This window comes from Psittacula echo (genome assembly GCF_963264785.1).
Source record: "Psittacula echo genome assembly, chromosome: 3".
In the NCBI taxonomy this organism is placed as follows: domain Eukaryota; kingdom Metazoa; phylum Chordata; class Aves; order Psittaciformes; family Psittacidae; genus Psittacula; species Psittacula echo.
In genome coordinates, this window is record NC_137736.1 from 108,555,141 (window position 1) to 108,577,006 (window position 21,866).

General features: G+C 39.0%; 1 protein-coding gene across 1 annotated transcript in view; it reads right to left on the bottom strand.

The window, feature by feature from the left end:
- SGCG (sarcoglycan gamma) overlaps nucleotides 1-9,650 on the bottom strand; it is a gene marked incomplete at both ends in the record, with an annotated part of 68,416 nt that extends 58,766 nt beyond the window's left edge. Inside the window, one exon of the mRNA XM_080613167.1 lies at nucleotides 9,456-9,650. Coding sequence (XP_080469293.1) covers nucleotides 9,456-9,650 — 195 coding nt within the window. The remainder of the gene's footprint in view (nucleotides 1-9,455) is intronic.
- Nucleotides 9,651-21,866: the final 12,216 nt, after the last annotated feature.

Here is a 21,866-nt window from a genome sequence, read left to right on the forward strand (position 1 = left end):
GTTGTTTAGTCTGGAGAAAAGGAGGCTCAGAGGGACCTTCTTGCTCTCTGATAGGCAGATGGAATAAGATGGGTGTCAGTGTCTTCTCCCAGGTAAGAAGCAATAGGGTAAGAGGAAATGGCCTCAAGTTATGCCAGGGGACATTGACTGAATATTAGGAAAAATTTCTTCTCCAGAAGGGGTGTCAAGCATTGGACCAGGCTGCCCAGGGAAGTGGTTGAGTCATCATCCCTGGAGGTATTTAAAAGGTGTGTAGATGTGGTGCTTAGGAACACAGTTTAGTGGCAGACTTGGCAGTGCTGGGTTAAGGGTTGGAGTCAACAATCTGTAAGATATTTTCTAATCTAAATGATTCTATGATTCTTGGAATAAAGGACATTTGCATGATGTATATGATTACACAGACTATGTATTGATTCAATACTGTAAATCCTATAATTTGTATTAGGGACATTTCATCTAATGGTCTCAATGCTCTATGCCTTGGGTAAGCACACAGTGACAGGCGTCTCCAACTACTAAATCTCAGTTTAAACAAACATATGTACTAGCAAGCCTTCATTTGAGAACAATGGTTACTCTTCCATCTCACTGATTTCTACCAGAGCTTGGCAGGCTTAGGTCATTTTTAGTGTCAATCTCAAAAACAACCTGTTCCAAGAGCCCCATGTGGAAAAATGGCAGTTCAGTAACTCTGCCCAGTGAATGTTTCTGATCAGAAGGCTGTATTTCATGCATGAACGCATATGTAATTATTTGCATATGGAGCAATTAAACCCAAGTTGTCAAATTCCTCCATCTCATGGTTATTTCAGTAGGCTGGGCGTGACACTGGGTACTAAATCACGGAGCAGTCCCCCATCCTTCATGTCCCTTTAGGAAAGTGGATTTTGAGCACAAGAGGGTTTGCAGATATCACTCCTGTAATCACTTCAGATCAAGGTTGGATCTCACAGGCAGGCAAGTGTGCAACTAGCATGTCCACTTGGATCTAGGTACTGGAAAGTCCCACATTTTGAAAATGTTATTTGTTGTCATCAGTGTCCAAAACCTCAACCGTGCTGTGTCAACTTATGTTACTCTAAGAAATGTTACAGTAATTTTTCACTGAGTATGTGAATGTGCAATAGTACTGTTGAGAAAATAATGAACTAAAGATACATAAAAAAGTCTTCAGGGAGTCTTCTGAAGTCAGCTGATAGTACTAAAATAAATTCATGAACAGAGACCTTTTTCACACTTCAGCTACACAAACTGTAAATTTCACCACCTCTATCATTCATCATTCCTAGTTCCAATACATTAGAACAGCTCTGCTTGCTCCTGGGAAAAAAAAATACATGCCAAGACCCCAGGACAATGTGCAGCTGAACAATACTGATTGTGTCTAAGCTCAGAAAAGAAGGTGATACATCAGACTATGATATCAGAACATCTGTTTTTTATTTTGGCAGAGAGTTTGCCAAGAGCAGCTTTATTTAAGTTTCCCTAAACAGCTTAAAACTAGCAAAGTACAATCTGGAGCTGCAGTCAAGCCCTTAGGAGCTCAGCAATCCACACTAAAACTTGCACGTACACTGTAATGTCAATGTACTCAGATATTTAAAAACTCTTTATCAATATTATAAATTATTCCAAGAGTTAACTTAGGTGTTGGTTTTTGGCTTTTCATTTAAAAAAGTGTTGTTCCACACTTTTACATACACACAATTCGATTCATAATATAATTCAGATTAATAAAATGCTTTAAGAAAAATAATTATATGTAAGTATGTATCGCACTACTGAGAAGCCTTGCTTTCTTTGATAACAGTAGTAAGTGCCTCAATCTTCTTCTTTTCAATGATTACTCTTTGCACAAAATATTTAAATATTCACCATCTGACAGAGACAATGGGAATGACCGTGGCCTAGTTGAGGGTAAATTATATTTGACTTTATGCAAAAATAGCAAAACACAGCTGCTTAGGATTATTCAGAGTAGAAACTATGTAATATTGGTGTTCCAACCAATGATGAAAATATTTTAGTGAAAAGTAGGATGAGAATTTGTGAATAATTAAATATATATTTTATTTCATTTTAGTCTTAAAAATGTAACATTCTCAAAATAGCAACTAATTCCATGGAGTGTACACTATTAATCATAAAACTCATGGAAAGGATGTATGAGTTCATTAGTGTATGTCTATGCAGTGAAAGAGAATTTTTGCTGTGAATGAGTGTTCTTAACTGTACATTTTTATTGCTGTCTAGTCTGGTTTTAAGTGTTCCACATGATTGGGATCTGCAATTTAATATGGCATGCTATTATACAGTCCAGTAAGTCTCACTGTCAGAAAGTGTTACTTGATTTTCAGTTAAAATTTTACTTTCTTGATTCATCACATTCCTAGTTTTGCATTTTTCATATTTCCTGAAGAAATTCTATCTACAATGCCAGAATTTGTCAAGTGCCTAAACAGTTCTTTACACAAGTATTTGATTATATTTCTTTCAAAATACATATAGTATTTCTAGATCTAGACCAGTATTATTATCAGCTAATTTGTGTGTACATTGTAAGATTATATATACTTAGCTTTTTAGCATTTTCTTATACAATATAAAAAAGTTGTCACTTTCTTATAGAAAAGCTTGAAAAATAATTACGAAACATTTTTAATGCTTTCTCTATATTAATTATTAATTGCACATGAGAACCTAAGATTAGCAGAGTGGTATGCTTGTGATAAGACTTTTGGGGGACAGATATACGGGTAGAGCACTCAGTAATTACTTATTTGTCTTGTTCTTAGGAGGAACCATGCTTAGAATACATAGTAATGGACTGGACATCGCACACATAGCCCTTCATATACCAAGTTAACTTCTGTCGATAAAGTTATCCACAGGTTGTTTTAAGGTTTAGTATTAGGGCTTGACTTTCCTCTTGTTAGTGACTCAAACCTAAATAAGGCTTAACGTGGATGGCAGGAGAAAATGGGACTGAGTGCAGATCTGAATCATGTTTGACTGACAGTGCTTCTAACCCAATAAAAGACCTGTCTGCCTCTCTTAGTCACACTGCTTAAGATTATGTCAGAGAAAAACCTGTGCTACATGCCAAACTTCACACTGGAGAAAGGCAACTAGTTATACTGGGGAACACCCTTATTTCATGACTATCTGTCCTTATCAACCTGAAATACAGCACAAGTGCCTTGACCTTTCTTATTCCAGGAGACTGTGATACTTGTGGCATTCACTAAAACTCATGGAAACGCGGGTTTCTCCATCAGAGGTTAAAAAAAGTTAGGAATAATCTTTGGCGCGCGACTGTTCCTGACGTTATGATAATGTCGCACAACCTAAACGATATTAGAACTAAATTAATGTGGGGTTTCTGAACAAGATTTGCCGGTGCATCAGAAATGGAAATCGTCTGATTAGGTTCCTTTTTCACACATGAGTTTTAGAGTACTAGTGTGACACTCTGTGAGATTCAATAGTGACGTAAAAATTTCAGTCTGAGTCTTCATTGATTACAGTATCGACACAATAAACCAATATTATGGGTGAAGTTATGAAGATATGAGTACTAATTCTGTATGTGATAGCAGGGTAGGACAGCTAAAGATTGTTATATTCAGATGAAAATGTGACATCAGACTCATAAACCTGGCTTTTGATAAGGAATACAAAGATAATGTAAAAGTAAACATGCAAAAAGAGAAAACCCCTCAGAAATCACTGAGGCAGCAATATAAGCAAAAGATTGTAGTTGTGATATCATATAGAATCATAGAATCATAGAATAGTTAGGGTTGGAAAGGACCTTGAGATCATCTAGTTCCAACCCCCCTGCCATGGGCAGGGACACCCCACACTAAACCATGTCACCCAAGGTTTTGTCCAACCTGGCCTTGAACACCACCAGGAATGGAGCATTCACAACCTCCCTGGGCAACCCATTCCAGTGCCTCACCACCCTCTCAGTAAAGAATTTCTTCCTTATATCCAATCTAAACTTCCCCTGTTTAAGTTTGAACCCATTACCCCTTGTCCTGTCACTACAGTCCGTAAAGAAGAGCCCCTCCCCAGCATCCTTGTAGGCCCCCTTCAGATACTGGAAGGCTGCTATGAGGTCTCCACGTAGCCTTCTCTTCTCCAGGCTGAACAGCCCCAACTTTCTCAGCCTGTCTCCATACAGGAGGTGCTCCAGTCCCCTGATCATCCTCGTGGCCCTCCTCTGGACTTGTTCCAACAGTTCCATGTCCTTTTTATGATGAGGACACCAGAACTGCACACAACACTCCAAGTGAGGTCTCAGGAGAGCAGAGCAGAGGGGCAGGATCACCTCCTTTGACCTGCTGGTCACGCTTCTCTGGATGCAGCCCAGGATACGGTTGGCTTTCTGGGCTGCGAGCGCACACTGAAGCCGGCTCATGTTCATTTTCTCATCGACCAACACCCCCAAGTCCTTCTCTGCAGGGCTGCTCTGAATCTCTTCTCTGCCCAACCTGTAGCTGTGCCTGGGATTCCTCCAACCCAGGTGTAGGACCTTGCACTTGGCATGGTTAAACTTCATCAGGTTGGCATCAGCCCACCTCACAAGTGTGTCGAGGTCCCTCTGGATGGCATCCCTTCCCTCCGGCGTATCAACGGAACCACACAGCTTGGTGTCATCAGCAAACTTGCTGAGGGCGCACTCAATCCCACTGTCCATGTCACCGACAAAGATGTTGAACAAAAACGTAACAAACTAAGAAGCCAAGTACCTCTCGTTAATGCTCCTTACTGAGCAGCTAATCTCTATAAGGCTTTCAGATCCTCAGTGTTATATAAAACATTTTAATACAGATTAGCTCAACACCAAATTGTTTGCCAGTCATGACACCTTCTAAAGTCATGCCAATATGGAATTTATATGTTGGGCAATTAGTATGGGAGATACTGAAATAACTTAAGTATCGAACTCCAAAATATAGATCCCCAAAAATCCTACTCACTTGTCCAACAGATACAGGCATACATTCTTGCAGTAAAATTTTCTGATCACCACTGGACATGAACAAAATCAAAATCTCATAAGTGACTGACTTATAAACATAGTCTACATGGAAAAGAGAGGCCATGTGAAGAATACTGATGTAATAATTAAGATTATTATTAAGAATAAGGGGTTATAAGACACAACGGGGTTGTTGCACTCCCAGATTAAGATTCTTCCTTTCCCTGGGAAAATCTGAAATCTTTTCCTCTCCCAGAGATTCATGTTCTAACCAACAGATATTTGATTTTGGGAATCTATTATTCCTTTTCTAGTTTGTTCTACTTCATATAAATTCATTATATATTAATTGGACAGAAGTACAACAGAAGCTTCTGTGCCCAAGATGAGTGGTGTAATCATCTGACAACTAAAGCATGTGTTTGTCTCCAGCCCAATAAGAAATATTTTTTTCGATATAAATCAGAGCAGCTTCAGTTAGAAAGACTGGGAAATGCCCAGTTCTGTAGTTCATACCACAATAAGGATTTGGAAAAGAACAAGCAGATTAATGAGTATTCTTGCATTCAGTATATTCAGTATTTTTCTAGTTAAATGTTTTGGGATCTGATGGCGTCTAGACAAATTTTCATCTTGTGTGATAGCATCTAGTCTAGTATAACCGATGGCCTTGGAAGCTAAGTGTCAGTGGAGCATTTCAAAATCACACAGACATTTCAATCAAGACAACAAGGTAAAATAGGAATGTATTTTTTCCTGCTAAACATTTATCTTCTCTTTGTCATCAGCATAAGAAAGATTAAGAATATGTTTTTCAGAGAAAAACACTATTATTATTTATAGGAAAAAAGACATTCTGTCTTGGCAACATTAGATGGCCAACCACAAGACAAAATTTTTAGAAACCAAAGATGATACTAAAATTTGTCAATATACTTCTTCTGCTGGGAGGCTCAGAACTAGAGGCTGTATTATATGAGTGTCTAATGAGTGCTGTGTAATGGGAGATAATCACTTCCTTTGGTCTCTAGCTCTGCCCCTGCTCACACAGTCCAGGAAGCCCTTGGCCTTTGCTGCTGCCAAGGTTACTGCTGGCTTATGCTCCGCTTGCGGTGCATCATCCTCCAGGGCCTTCTCCATAACACTGCCCCAAGCCAGGCAGAATCAGCCTCTGCAGGAACCAGGAGCACTTTCTTTCCAGGAACAGGATGTTGCATTTATTCTTTTTGAATTTCATAAGGTTGGACCGACCATTCCTTAGACTGTCTAGGTTCCTCTGAATGTCAGCCTTTAATGGTACCACCAAATTAGTATCATCTGCAAACGTAGTGAACAAGCATTCTGCCACTTCTTCTAAGCCATTGGCAAAGTTATTAAAAAGGACCAGTCCCAGGACAGACCCCTGCAATACTTACTAGTGGCCTTCATGTAGGGTACAACATATTAGTAACTACCTTCTGAGCCTGACCATCCAGGCAGTTTGGGTTTTTTAGGTATCTCATTGTAAGTCTTAACTAGAGCTGAGCTTTGGCTTTCCTGACACAGGAAGCCCAACAAATTTCCTGGCTGGACAATCTTTCTAATTACTTCTTTGTAGCCTGTCCTTGATTTCAAATCTTCTATACCTTGCATTGGAGCTTTGTCACATGTAACATGCTTAGATAAGCCATGCTACTTCCTAAGTAGCAGGATAGATCATTCCTGCATTTGGAGGGTACTGTCCTTGAACACCAGTAAGGTTCCACCTTATTCACTGAGCTCAAGGCATGCTTATTTGACTCTGTCTTCTCTAAAACATCCGACTGTAATGAATCCAAAGCTTTCTTCTCTTAGCTGCACAAAAAACTCGAGACCATGTCTCCCCAAACTCCAGGAGAGAAAAAGAAAAAAAGAATGAGACATATCTGATACCTATGAATCGATCTGCCAAACTTGGGGATGCTCATACATTATGTGATTGGGGCAGTATGAGAAAAGGAATATATTGTCTGTTTGGATTGTTCCCTTTTAGTGTAGATTCTATGAAATGAGATGAAATTTTGTTAAATTTAATAATGTTCATGTTGAAGACCTCTCAAACAATGGAGTTTAGAGAAGTCTCCGTCTTCCATCATCCTTCCAATTTTCTCCAAGAAGATTAAAATCTATTAAACTTGCAGCGTATGTATGTGTGGTTCATGTTTTTTATCAGCTTAGCTTGTTTGCTAGTATTTATCACTCTGATGTCTAAATAAAAATTTTGTCAACTTTGAGTGGGGTCATGAAAAGGCTGTGGTACAGAACTATCACTAAGGCACCAACACCCCTATGCACTATACTGCAAAAGTGTTTTCCTAAAAAAAAAAACCCAAAATTAAATGCATACTACAATCCTGTTATGTTTAAAGTTTTTTTGGGGGGCATAAACTCTCTTCAGTACTGTACTATAAAAATACCTTTTAAAATGTTTATCATAGTTTTTTCTAAATATATTTATCAGCCTTAGCATGGATACAACTTGTTTCCTGTATATTTTACAGAGAAACAGTTAATGTTTTACGTATTTTTTTTACGATTAGGATTGAATACTTTAAAAGTATTAGCTAAAATTACAATATATAAAAATAATATTAAACATAATAGTGTAATATCTTCATAATATATATATATAACACATAATTAAGAAAATAAAGAAGTGCTATCAGAGCTGACAGATTAATATTTGCCCATAACTGATGACTGCATAGCATAATATTTCACAATTACTTTCAAACTCTTCCCAATAATGGGAATGTTTAATTGCATAAATAGGGTATAAATGAATCAAGTGATTTCCTAAATAGCAAATACTAGTAAAGCTTGGAACTCAACAACCATAAAAATCTGAGAATATATTGTTATCTTTCTTTTTCAGACAATAACCAAAAACTTGGAGGCATAAATGCTTAATTCCATCAGGAAAAGGTTTCAATGACAGTATTGATGATTTCTATGACTAAAGGCATTACAGTTAAGTCACTATTTAACTGGGTATGTCACAAATACAGGTCCTTTAACAGGGAATTAGGAAAACCCTATTACCCTGTCATTCATAGTCCACCCTGTGAAAAAATGCCAGCCTACACTATCAGAGCTGTTACTGCACTGCTCTTGATGCCAAGGAAGAAGGACACTGTCCTTCAGTGGATAATCAAGACATTTGGTACCTTCCTCACAGATAACTAGTATGAGATAGAAGTTCTTAGAAGTGGAGTTTCTGATGCTGGCTTTTTTTTTAGTCCTGACTGTTATTAGAGAAGAAATATCAAGTTGCATACAAACAAACCAAACTAACAGAAAATAATTCTTAAAAAACCTTAAAAATATAAATCTGAGCCACACAGAAAACAGTTTTAAGTTATTTACATTCTCAGACATTCATGATGTGCAATCGCTAAGCGTGCATCTTCCATGTGAATTGCATAAAAGAAAAATTGCATGTGATCTAAGATGTTCTGCATTGTATTCTGTATGACAGTTAACAATGCTAAAAAAAAATTGATCTTTCCCCTGTCTTTCAGGTGAAAGAAACTTGATAGGCAGCACTAGTAACTATATTAGCAAGTAGGACTTAAAAGTAACCTACTTTAAGAGAAATTAGAGTATAGACACACTTCTATGAACATAAAATGGCCTTAATTTAGTGACAGAAGCATAATAATGATAGATAATGAGAACATAACACTTTCTTCAGTAGCAGGGGCAGATTTTACAATTACTGTTTTTCTCATAACAAGTCTATTCAAATCATCTGTGTATCATGATTGCATGTTAGGAACAAATTAGCTTAGCTTTAATATTCAGTGATGCATTTTATTGCACTGTGATTAAAGCTACATCTTGCAGACTTCTGAAAGCTACCCTTTAATCTACTACATGCAAAATTACATTATAAATATTAAAATATATATGACAGTGGAAAGACTAAATTTATTCCTGAATAATGCAGCTGCTTAGCCTCAAGCACGATGTAGTAATAACTACCTCTGAGCTGTAATTAATTAGGCAAAGAAATTGTAAAATTTTAGATGCTGATAAATAGGAGAAGGAATCTACGAAAACCCAGCACCTGTCAGCAATAGTTTAACACTAAGAATTCAGTATGAGATAAAATTACAGCAAACACATTTATAAAACATAAACTAAATAGACACTTCGAGACAACAGTAAAATACATTCTCTTAGAATGGTTAGGATTTACCTCAATATAAGGTGTCAACAACCTCAGTATTTTAAAGATTATCATCAATACAGAAATTACAGGAAGTATATTCAAATATAGGTATTTCTTACATACTTTCAACTAAAGTACAAATTACAGTTGGGAAGGAATTAAAACAACTATCTATTACACACAGAAAAGCTCATGTGCATATAAAATAACTGAAGTGGTAAGGCAGGGAAGAGAATATGAAAAAAAAAGAAAATTAAAGGGGACACTTACTGGGGAAAACCACATCACTTTGAGAATCCAAATTGTCAAAGAAAAATTCACAACTAGGATGATAAGCAGGAGGAGAACAAACAGGTAGAGGCAACGCTTTCTCCAGCCATAAATTCCGATTTTGTAGACATACTCATTCTTCGGCCTCTCTAGGCTAGTGCCTGGTGTTGTTGTAGTGTATTGTTCACGTACCATCTGCTATGTAAAGAAAAAAACGGAGAGCTTAGTTGTTTGAGTTAAATTCAAATATTTATATAAAACCCCAGGGGAAATATGAACATACAATTGTAATAACAAGTTACTAGACACTAGAAATTCATATGAAGTTTGATGCAGAAAGCATTTTCATCATGTCCCATTCAAACTACACTTACAAGCAACTTCTTGGTATACATGATGCAATGTTTTAATATATGAACTGCATTAATTGCCATTTTCAGGAGGCTTAAATTTATTTTATTCTATATAGAATGACAACACTTTCCTCCCATTTTTCATAATACTCTAATTGTCCCATCACAAAATATTTCACTGTATCAGGTAATAATCTGATAATAATTGGATAATAATCACATAATAATCTGTGGCTCACAGAACAATATTATATTTCTGTAACAATAGTTACACGTGGTAATGGTACCTTGTAAGCACAGGTTTAAAAACACTTCTACATATTCCCGCAGTTTAGTAATAAAATGCATTTTTTGTGTTGCAAAACTTAACTGTGTCTCACTGGAATGTCAAATATGTTAAGCTTCAGAATATGTATATAAATATATGAAATGGTTCTTAATAATGTAAAGAATATTATTTCTCAATTATTTATATTTAAACATATATTAGCAATAAAACCATTACTTACTGGATTTAAACAACTTCCTTCACTTTATATTTCTTGAAGAACCATGCTTTGAATGTAAGAAATATCACCAGATTGCACTAGTTAAAACTAAGTTAAAAAACTAGCTAAAACCAACTTTGACCCTTTACAGTGCAGAGATCACCAGCAAGTTAAGCCATTCATTAAACCTTACAATTTTAGCCAAGTGAATAAAATCGCAGCAGCTGAAGCTGCTTATCTAGAAAAACACTGGGCAACATCTGTCTCATTTCCACTAATGCAAAACAAAAAAAAAACCCACCATGTGTTGACTATGGATGTCAAAAATAAAATATGTATTGCAAGTTCAAGCACTTCCCATGAGAGAGGTATATCCACAGGTATCTTACATCCAAAAATCAATCCAATTTCCTACAATAAAGTGTTCCCAAATGAGAGTGCCTTCAGACAGGTTTCACACAAGGTCTCCTCTCAATTCTGAATTTACTCCTAGGAATGAGAATACTGTGCTCAGCTCAGACAGCTTTCAAAACATGATTAAAGTACATCTTTGTCCAGCTGCTGGATTACTCTAAGTCTTTAAAGAAGCTCTTTTCAAGTCTCCTTCAGAGCTATCCTGTGTCTGTAAAAAGCTTGTGGGTCTCAGTTCTAATGCTTTAGACATCTTTAGAAAGATGTCATCTTTTGTTCCTGTAGCTTCCTATCAAACTACAAAAGAGAGTATGCAGTATAAGTTTACAATTGAACAGAAGTAGCTCATGCATCATCTTTTTGCATATATACAGGAGTTTTCTTTTTTCTGAACTTCCACTCAAAAATCTTTCAATTTGTTGTTTACTTATGTTAAAAAATGAGACCTGATCATCAGTAGTTCATAATGTGTGCTACAGCCATTATTGGACAATATTCTGATTATTTTTTTGCTGCTACGGGTTTCAGTTGTCATGATACTGCTTATATAAATCTTTTCAACTCCTTTGAGAACGCACGCAGAATTAGTCTCGAGGAGAAAAGACAACGTAGAAAGAATTGCACCCCGTCTATACCACCCAAGGAGACCTTCCACTGTGCTGTTTGCAACCAGAGTTGCCTGTCTCATATTGACCTTTTTAGTCATCAGCGCACTTGTAGTAAGCGTGGGTAAAGCCCTTCCCAAATCTTCGTTCGCGAAGTCAAGCCATGATGATGAAATCTTTTCAACTGCTGAAAATACTGAAAATAGTATAATAATTTATTAGCGGGAAATCATAGATTCTGAAATAACTTGGGTTAACATTACTGCATTGTAGATTTACAAGATGTTACTTGATATCACCACATGAAATATGCTAATCATAGTATAACAAACCATACCACCCACACAGAAGTTGCCCTTTACCTTAAACCTACTTTACTATATTCTGCCAATGGATTTCAAAAAATGCTTAGAAAAACCTTTACCCTTACTTCCACATAGGAAGTATATACCCTAACATAGTTTATCCTCTGAGTTTCTTATTGTTTCTTGCATTACACATACTTGTTAAGTGCCAGTTTTACAAGAAAGAAGATAGATTACAGCTACAGAAAGTGTCATTCTAACAGAAGTCCCCTTCACAAGATAGACTGCTCTGTCTGTTCCTTGTGTTGCTGTTCGCTGCATTTTCAAGATAGATTTTGCAGTAGAAATGCCATTTGATACAGAGTAAACTAATTTTCAGATCTTCATGTTTTCTATCAGCCTCATCATAGTAGTCTCTGAGGCTGGGATTCATTTTACAATGTTAAGAAACCAACAATTAAGATACAAAAATTATGTTCAGGATAGGCTGGAGAGTATGGAACTCTGTCTGGGGATGGATGAGCAGTCGACAGAGAGTTTGTGGGTCAAAGTTAAAGGGAGAGCAGTGATGAGGGACATTACTGTGGGGATCTGTTACAGACCACCTGATCAAGAGGAATCTGTGGATGAAGTGCTCTATAGGCAGATAGGAACAGCCTGACGCTCACAGGCCCTTGTTCTCATGGAGGACTTCAACCACCCTGACATCTGTTGGAGTGAAGGTACGGCCCGGCACAAGCAATCCAGGAGGGTCCTCAATTGTGTGGAAGACAACTTCCTTCTGCAAGTAATAGAGGAGCCAACAAGGAGAGGTGCCATGCTTGACCTTGTGCTCACCAACAGGGAAGGGCTGGTTGGAAATGTGACACTCCAGGGCAGCCTTGGATGCAGTGACCACGAGATGGTGGAATTCGAGATCCTCGGGACAGTGAGAAGAGCGTGCAGCAAGCTCACTGCCCTGGACTTCAAGAGAGCAGACTTTGGCCTCTTCAGGAACCTGCTGAGTAAGGTTCCATGGAATATAGCCCTAGAGTGCAGGGGGGCCCAAGACTCTTGGTTGTTATTCAAGGATCACCTGCTCCAAGCTCAGGAGTGTTGCATCCCAACTAGAAGGAAGTGCAGCAAGAGGGCCAGGAGACCTCCTTGGATGGATAGGGAGCTGCTCAGGAAAATTCAAAGGAAAAAAGAGGCTTATAGAAGGTGGAAGCAGGGACAGGCGGCCTGGGAAGAATACAGGGATGCTGTCCGGGAAGCTAGGGACCAGGTGAGGAAGGCTAAGGCCCAGTTAGAATTGAACTTGGCTAGGGATGTTAAGGATAACAGGAAGGGATTCTATAGGTACGTAGCGAGTAAAAGACAGACTAGGGACAACGTAGGCCCCCTTCGGAAGATATTGGGAGAACTGGCTACCCTGGATTTGGAGAAGGCTGAGGTTCTTAATGACTTCTTTGCCTCGGTCTTCACTACCAAAGTCTCTGACCACACCACCCAAGTCTTGGAAGGCGAATGCAGGGACTGTGGGAATGAGGACCCTAGGCCCACTGTAGGAGAGGATCTGGTTCGAGACCATCTTAAAAACCTAAACGTACACAAGTCCATGGGACCTGACAACATCCATCCGCGGGTCCTGAAGGAGCTGGCGAATGAAGTTGCTAAGCCACTGGCCAGCATATTTGAAAAATCATGGCAGTCAGGTGAAGTTCCCGATGACTGGAAAAAGGGAAATATAACCCCCATTTTCAAGAAGGGGAAAATGGATGACCCAGGGAATTACAGACCAGTCAGTCTCACCTCTCTGCCTGGCAAACTCTTGGAGCAGGTTCTCCTGGAAGGCATGCTAAGGCACATGAAAAACAACAAGGTGGTTGGCGACAGCCAGCATGGCTTCACTAAGGGGAAATCCTGCCTGACCAGTTTGGTGGCCTTCTGTGATGGGGCTACGAAACTGATGAACAGGGGCAGAGCAGTTGACGTCATCTACCTGGATTGTGCAAAGTGTTCGACACTGTCCCACATGACATCCTTGTCTCTAAATTGGAGAGACATCAATTAGATGGGTGGACCACTCGGTGGATAAAGAACTGGCTGGATGGCCGCACACAAAGAGTTGTGGTCAATGGCTCGATGTCCGGCTGGAGACCGGTAACGAGTGGTGTCCCTCAGGGATCGGTGTTGGGACCGGTCTTGTTCAGCATCTTTGTTGGTGACATGGACAGTGGGATTGAGTGCGCCCTCAGCAAGTTTGCCGATGACACCAAGCTGTGTGGTTCGGTTGATACGCCGGAGGGAAGGGATGCCATCCAGAGGGACCTCGACACGCTTGTGAGGTGGGCTGATGCCAACCTGATGAAGTTTAACCACGCCAAGTGCAAGGTCCTACACCTGGGTCGGAGCAATCCCAGGCACAGCTACAGGTTGGGCAGAGAAGAGATTCAGAGCAGCCCTGCAGAGAAGGACTTGGGGGTGTTGGTCGATGAGAAAATGAACATGAGCCGGCTTCAGTGTGCGCTCGCAGCCCAGAAAGCCAGCCGTATCCTGGGCTGCATCAAAAGCAGCGTGACCAGCAGGTTGAAGGAGGTGATCCTGCCCCTCTACTCTGCTCTCGTGAGACCTCACTTGGAGTATTGTGTGCAGTTCTGATGTCCTCAACATAAAAAGGACATGGAACTGTTGGAACAAGTCCAGAGGAGGGCCACGAGGATGATCAGGGGACTGGAGCACCTCCCATATGAAGACAGGCTGAGAAAGTTGGGGCTGTTCAGCCTGGAGAAGAGAAGGCTGCGTGGAGACCTCATAGCAGCCTTCCAGTATCCGAATGGGGCCTACAAGGATGCTGGGCAGGGACTATTCATCAGGGACTGTAGTGACAGGACAAGGGGTAACGGGTTCAAACTTAAACAGGGGAAGTTTAGACTGGATATAAGGAAGAAATTCTTTACTGAGAGGGTGGTGAGGCACTGGAATGGGTTGCCCAGGGAGGTTGTGAATGCTCCATCCTTGGCGGTGTTCAAGGCCAGGTTGGATGAGGCCTTGGGTGGCATGGTTTGGTGTGGCGTGCCCCTGCCCATGGCAGGGGAGTTGGAACTGGATGATCTTAAGGTCCTTTCCAACCCTCACTATTCTATGATTCTATGATTCTAATTTAGCCTTCAATATCTGAGCCAGTCAACCTGGACTCCCTTTATAGTTAATGGAGATAAAGCTACCCATTCTGGGAATTATTTATCTGACTTATTTCAGATTTTTAAACATGCAATGAACTGCTCCTTAGATGTGTTTAACTTCTCTTTATAAAAACAGAAATAAAGAGAGCCTTGGATGAGGCATATGCGCATGCCTCCATGTTTTAAGACAGAAGCATTTGATCTAATAAATTCCAACCAGAATGATTTCCAGAAGCGTGTAATTTAACAAGAAGATAGGATTATTTTGATTCCTGTTCTCTGTTCCATTTTTACTCCATTGTAAAATGTTTGTTGTGTGAGTTGAGGGTTTTGTATATAATTTATTATGTACTGCTGTTTAATGAGGTGAAGCCAAAATCCGTTATACATTTCACCAAAAAGCCTATGAGTTTGTGATTGTTTTTATTCCTTCAGAAATTCCACAGGGAACATCTCCCAGCACAGTACTGTTCCCTGCATAAATTATTTTTTCCTGATAGAAAACAGTTCTGTTGATCCTGAGCATTATTAATACAGCCAAAAATTATTTTGGTCCTGGCAAATGGGTAATGCTGGCCTAGACAGCTGACTGCTTTGGAAAGGATTTATTTTTTCCACTTAATAAAATATTTCATGATTTTTAAGCAAATTAGCGACCCAGTACCAAGTATTACAGAGGAAATCCTTCAAGAATTCATACTGTTGAACTGTCTCTCCTGGAAAAATCATCTTTCCATATTACTGACTTATACATTCACAAGCTGAAATCATACAGGAGAGTAATCTCAGACCTATCTGGAGAAGTCAGAGAGAAATTTTTCTATAGGTTTGGGTTGTTTTAGAAAGCTGGGCTGAAAGGAAACCCTGAGACAGGCAGATCTCATAGTTGGCTGGTGAAGTCTGCCAGGATTCAAGAGAGATTTTTAGAAGGAAAACAACGTATATTTAGAACTATGGTGAAAAATGTGATTTGTAAACGTAATAACCATGAAACTTTAAGTTGGTTGTTTAGGAGTAAACTAAACACACACCAAGAAGGAAGTTGTTACTTAAACACCTGGTTGTACATAAGCTAGCTGGAGAAGCAAGCAGTCTGCAGAATGAGCTATGACTTCAGTAACTGTTATCTTTATGTTCTGTTACAAAGGCGGCACACAATGATGAACTATGATGAGCAATAACAATCCTGGCAAGTGATAGTGCAGATGAAATGGCAATTAGGTTTGAGAATGAAAAATCTGACATCATTCAAATGGGCCATGAAAACATGCTTGCATCAGGTCAGTGGTACCATAATTAAAAAAATTGACTTAATTGGAAGTGGGATTTCTTGGTGTTCTTACTCAAGGGCCCACACAATCATAAATCAAATAAAATTAAGATCAACTACTTGCATATTCCTTACGGATTTCTGTATATGTGGCCATAAATCCAGGGATTAAGCTTTATTATGGTAGTCTCCTGTTTGAAAGCATTTTCCAGTGGTCATCATCTGTTTTACTGGGATCCATTTTTACCATATTCTTGCCTATTTGCTGATTTCAAACAGATACTGAATGCTAATTAGCTGCCAAAAGATTTGTGATAGATTTTAAATGATAGACATAACTTATGAACTACTTGTACACTGCAGATATTCTGACCACGTGAGATTTTCTCAGGTGTTCAGGCAGTACTTGTAAGAGTTACACATAATGCACGAAATTCATGCCTACAGGAATACATATAGGAGTGTCAATGAAATGCTTTTTACACTGTGTCACTAAAGCTGCCCTCTAAAAATATGTAGCCATGGCAGAACATTTCCTTGGTTCTATTCCACCTTTTCCCATGCAAGACTTGGAGACTGGCCTCTGTGAACTTCATGATTCAGAGGTCCAGGATATTTTTATATTAGTACCTAGATACTGAAAAACTGTCCATCAATAATGTTACTATTGGATGTGGGTCAGTTTGGGCATCAAGTTCAAAATGCCATTATGACATCTCTGGACTATTCATTTAAGACAGCTGAGTTTTGAAGGAGGAATTTGCAAATTTATCAGTAAGCCTGCTTGGGAAAGCAAGCCTGAGTAGAAGCTTGTAAATCATATTATTTTCAGGAATTATTTGTCTGTAGAGAATACTATTTCAATTAAGATAAGCAATTTCAGTCTGTTTCAACTGCAAAAATGTTTTCACTGTTGGTGTTCATAAATAGCTATCATTTTATTGAACACAAGTAAAATCCTTCTTAAAGCACAGTTCAGAAGTGTACTACTCAAGTACTTTGTTATATTGTCACAAAACAACCACCAATATTAAACTATGAGAAAGCATAATATAAATATGCAACTAGTTAGTTTATTAATACTAATAATCAACTATAACTCCATGAATAATTATGTAATTATTAATATTTTACATTTTTGGACTGTTTTAAACTTTATTGGGATTTTGAGCAGAGACAAAAAGCTAAGCACTCAAGAGAACCTTTTCAAGTAAGAATTAAAGTGTTTCACAAAGAAATCTGTACCACTGATGCTCATACTACACATGTTCATTTGAAAGGAACTTCAGTCATCAGTGCTTCTACTCTCTTTATAAGAAGTATATTCATTCACATGCAAGAAAATTCATAGTAAGTGTGGGAATGAAAGGGGTGATAATGCTAAACTGAAACAGTTCAGTAGAAAGACCATTTTAACAATTCAGACTAAATTCTTGTGCCATTATAAATTATAAACTGAAATAAAACAACCTGTCAACTCAGGCAAGCAAGAACTACTTTTACAATCTGCATACAGTATCTTCATGGAAAATTATGTTCATTAACATTGGTTTATATGATGCACAGGGCTAGATGGGTATTATTATATAGAATGAATTTTGTTTTCACCCTTTGGTGGCATTCAGGTATGCACACTTCTGTCTTTGTGGAGGACAGAAGCGGTTCACTGATTAATGTCCTGGGTTCAGCAGGAGCAGTCATTTTTCTCCTTCTTAGTAGCTGATGCAGTGCTGTGTTTTTGACTTTCAGCCTGGGAACAGCACTGACAACACTGATGTTTTTAGTTATTGCTCAAATGTTTAGTCTGACCAAGGACTTTCTGAGTCTCATGCTCTGCCAGGGAGGAGGGGAAGCCGGGAGGAAGCAGAGACAGGACACCTGACCCAAACTAACCAAAGAGGCATTCCATACCACAGCATGTCATGCCCAGGATGTAGAACTGGGGACAGTTACCCGGAAGGGCTAGATCACTGCTCAGTTGGGCTGGGTATCGGTCGGCAGGTGGTGAGTGGTGTATTCTCTTCTCTTGTTATTTCCCTTGTCATTATTATTATTGGTGGTAGCAGTAGTGATTTGTGTTATACCTTAGTTACTGGGCTGTTCTTATCTCAACCCATGGGAGTTACATTCTTTCAATTCTCCTCCCCATCCGTCCGGGAGTGGGGGGAAGGAAAGGGAGGAGTGAGAGACCGGCTGCATGGCTCTGATTTACGGCTGGGCTTAAACCATGACAGGTCTTTCTGGCGCCCAACGTGGGGCACGAACCCATGAGCTAATGACAGATCTGACCGGAGTGTGTCTAATCATATTTGTGATAAGCATTCATTGTTTCAGATTAATAGTCACTCATCACAATGCTGATTTATTGGCTCTCAAAGTTGTTGCTCTTGATCTCACAGTTTCAGCATGTCATACCTTACAGCTGGTATTTGCTGTGTTAGTGTTTATCGGCTGGGGGCCTTGGGCTAAGGTTCTTGTTTCATTTTACTTTATGATAATGACTTGTAATACAGCAGACTCACTGATCATGAAACTGATCTGGCTTGCGTTCCCAGTATGGTCACCATCTCTATACTTTGGGAGGTATATAATCAACGTGTATAGCAATTACACATCTTTTTTCCCCTCCTTGGATGGTCAGTCTGTGAGGGAGCCATTCCCACATACCCTAGTGACAAGTACAGCAGCTACTCAAACTCTGACTGCAGCAGACAGCGCAGCTACTCCAGCTCCAAGCACAAGCAGCTATATCAGCCCCAGTGACAAGTACAGCAGCATCATTTGAGAGTTCTGAAGGTTTTGAATGGCCTTTGGGTATCCTTGGAACCTGCTTGCTGATTGTGATGGGGATCAGCGTGTTGGCACGCATACAGAGTGTGTTTTACCCACGGCCATTTTGTCTGATCTCAGAAGTTAAGAGAAGTCATGTTAGGTCTTGTCTAGGGTTAGACGACGATATAAGAGGACCAAGAGATTTTCCCCGAGGCTGGACAGTCATAAGTGGCAGGGTGTGTGGGACAGTATGGGCAAGTATCTAGTCCACTGGGCCCCTCCAGTGCTTTGGAAGCATTGGAAATGGAAGGCAGCTGTATGGAGTCCCCGACGATAAGTTGCAGAAACTGCTGAAGGGGAGGGTGAATTATTTTGAGCCTGGTGGGCCCATGACATTTCAGACCATCAGGGCAGAGATGCAACATAGAGATGGATTCATGATCGAGGGGTGGACTTAGCAATGGACACTATTGCTCAGGTTATTCACGAGTGTGAACACTGCATACAGCCTCTCCTGCTCTGAAGGACTGTTACAAGAGATGGAGCCCAATATCATGGACCGGATCGACTCAGCAGCTTTATAGTGACTGGTCCATGCAGTAAGGAATGATCTCTCTCTCTCTCTATCTCTGTGGATGCATATGTATGTATACACATAAGACAAGAGTGATGGTATATTGAAAAATGTGGGATCTGAGCATGATGTGAATGGTATGGAATAAGGGGTGGATACTGTCCTGAGTTCAGCAGCAGCAGTCATTTTTCTCCTTCTTAGTAGCTGATGCAGTGCTGTGCTTTTGATTTTCAGACTGGGAATAGCGCTGATAACACCAACGTTTTTAGTTGCTGCTCAGCAATGTTTACTCTGACCAAGGACTTTGTGAGTCTCATGCTCGCCAGGGAGGAGGGGAAGCCGGGAGGAAGCAGAGACAGGACACCTGACTCAAACTAACCAAAGAGGTATTACATACCACAGCACGTCATGCACACTGTATAAACTGGGGGCAGTTATCCGGAAGGGCTAGATCACTGCTCAGTTGGGCTGGGTATCGGTCGGCAGGTGGTGACCGGTTGTATTCTCTTCCCTTGTTATTTCCCTTATCATTATTATTATTGGTGGTAGCAGTAGTGGTTTTGTGTTATACCCTAGTTACTGGACTGCTCTTATCTCAACCTGTGGGAGTTACATTTTTTTGATGGAATCCATATGGAAAAGCTTTCAAGAAAAAAAAAAAAATCAATTCCTTTCAACCCTCCCTTGTTCCGACATCTTATATTTAATCTTGCCCAACTTTGCTTTGCTGAGATGTGTGTATTAGAGTATTACAGTTTGAATTGTAAACTTCTGTTATCAGCTAAAAAGAGCTGGATCCCTGCAGCGTAATTTGTGGAAAGGGGCAAAGAAATTCATATGGCCTGGTTAACTGTGTACATACCCTGCAGTGAAAATTTACATAATAACTATGACATGGTCAGAATTAACAGCTTTGCACATTTTAAGTACCAATGCAATAGCTGAAAGGTAGACACTGACAGCATAGCATGAAGTGCTTTATTAAAAATGATTGTTTGCCTAATACCTGTGTATTTTTCAATATCATTTACAGTAAAAAAAGTTTTTTAAATGTTTTCAATCCTTCAACTTGATTTATTTTTCCTCCTTTAACAAACTCCCAAAATATTAATCAGATCAGATACATCCTTCCGAATCAAGAGACCAAGCAAAACATTAGACAGATTCTTTTTGTAAATTATTTTTAATTTTTGCAGGTTTTTTTATTTGCTATCATTTCAAGAAGTAGCTAGTTTCTGGTATGAGAAATCCCATCTTTCATGCAAAATGCCTTAAAATGCTTTAATTAAAAAACAGTGGATGTTCTCTCTTTGAAACTCAGTCACCATCTCAGTTAAATTTCCTCAAGCAACATTAAGTACTGTTATGTGGAAAAAAAACCCCAAATTAAAATCTCACAATTATTTACTTTCTGGAGATTTCCAACATATATGTTACTCTGACTTGGCAGACAACAAAAACCTTTTCAAGAATACAAAGAAATTAGAAGAACTGATGTAGAAGTGATTGGATGATGATGTGGATGTGACACCCACATCTAAATGAGTGTCTCATACATAAAGCTATTGGCTAGACCTCATGGAGTTCTCATTACTATTACAGATTTCAGAAAACAGTCTTCGAGGAGAGAGAAAAGAGCAGTCTGGGCAGCCATTGTTTTCACCTAACAATCAAAGCCTGAGATCAAATAATGGTGTCAAGATCACTTAGGTATATTCTTACTTATTGTTGCCTGTGCAATGAACTTTTATAGTATTGATGTGGGAAAAACTGTCTTGTCCTGTTGAATGTAATTCAGTGTTTCTCGCTAGGGATTACTACAAAGACATTTTAAAAATGTTAAATCTAGAACAGGTAATTAAACTTTTCTTAGTAATACTTTTTTTGTTCTTCAACCCCTTTGAGAAAAGGTATCTCAAAAAAGACATCTCAAAAAAGTTTTATTATTTTGAGGAGATGATAAAACTGTGATAATGAATATTTTCCTTTAATGAACCTAATTGTGAAATACATTTTGCTCTCTGAAGTCCAATACATTTTTTTCTCATAGTAGTTGTTGTTCAAGATAACCTATTTTTTTCCTTGAAGGACTGCAAGTCCGCCAGGAAAACAAAAGATACATAATGCAGTGCAGTCAATATAAGAACAGAAATCACTGGAGGCTCTTCTGGCTGTGAGGTTTCTCTCTTCCTCTTTTCCCTGGACTTAGATCTACTGTGAAGCAGAAGCCAGAATAGATTCATTCCAATAGTTCCCTCTTTTTCTTTAATCATACATTTAACAAAATGTTTATAATTAAGCTAGGCATAAGCTAAATTACTTTAATTATGAGAAATTTAAATTCTCAGTTAAGGCTTTCAACTAATACAAAGAAAGTAGAAGGAGACTGCTTAGCCTGTTTTCTTGTCCTCTACAGCATGACAGAAAACAGGAGTTTGTTATGGAACAATGGAATACCTGTGTTACTGT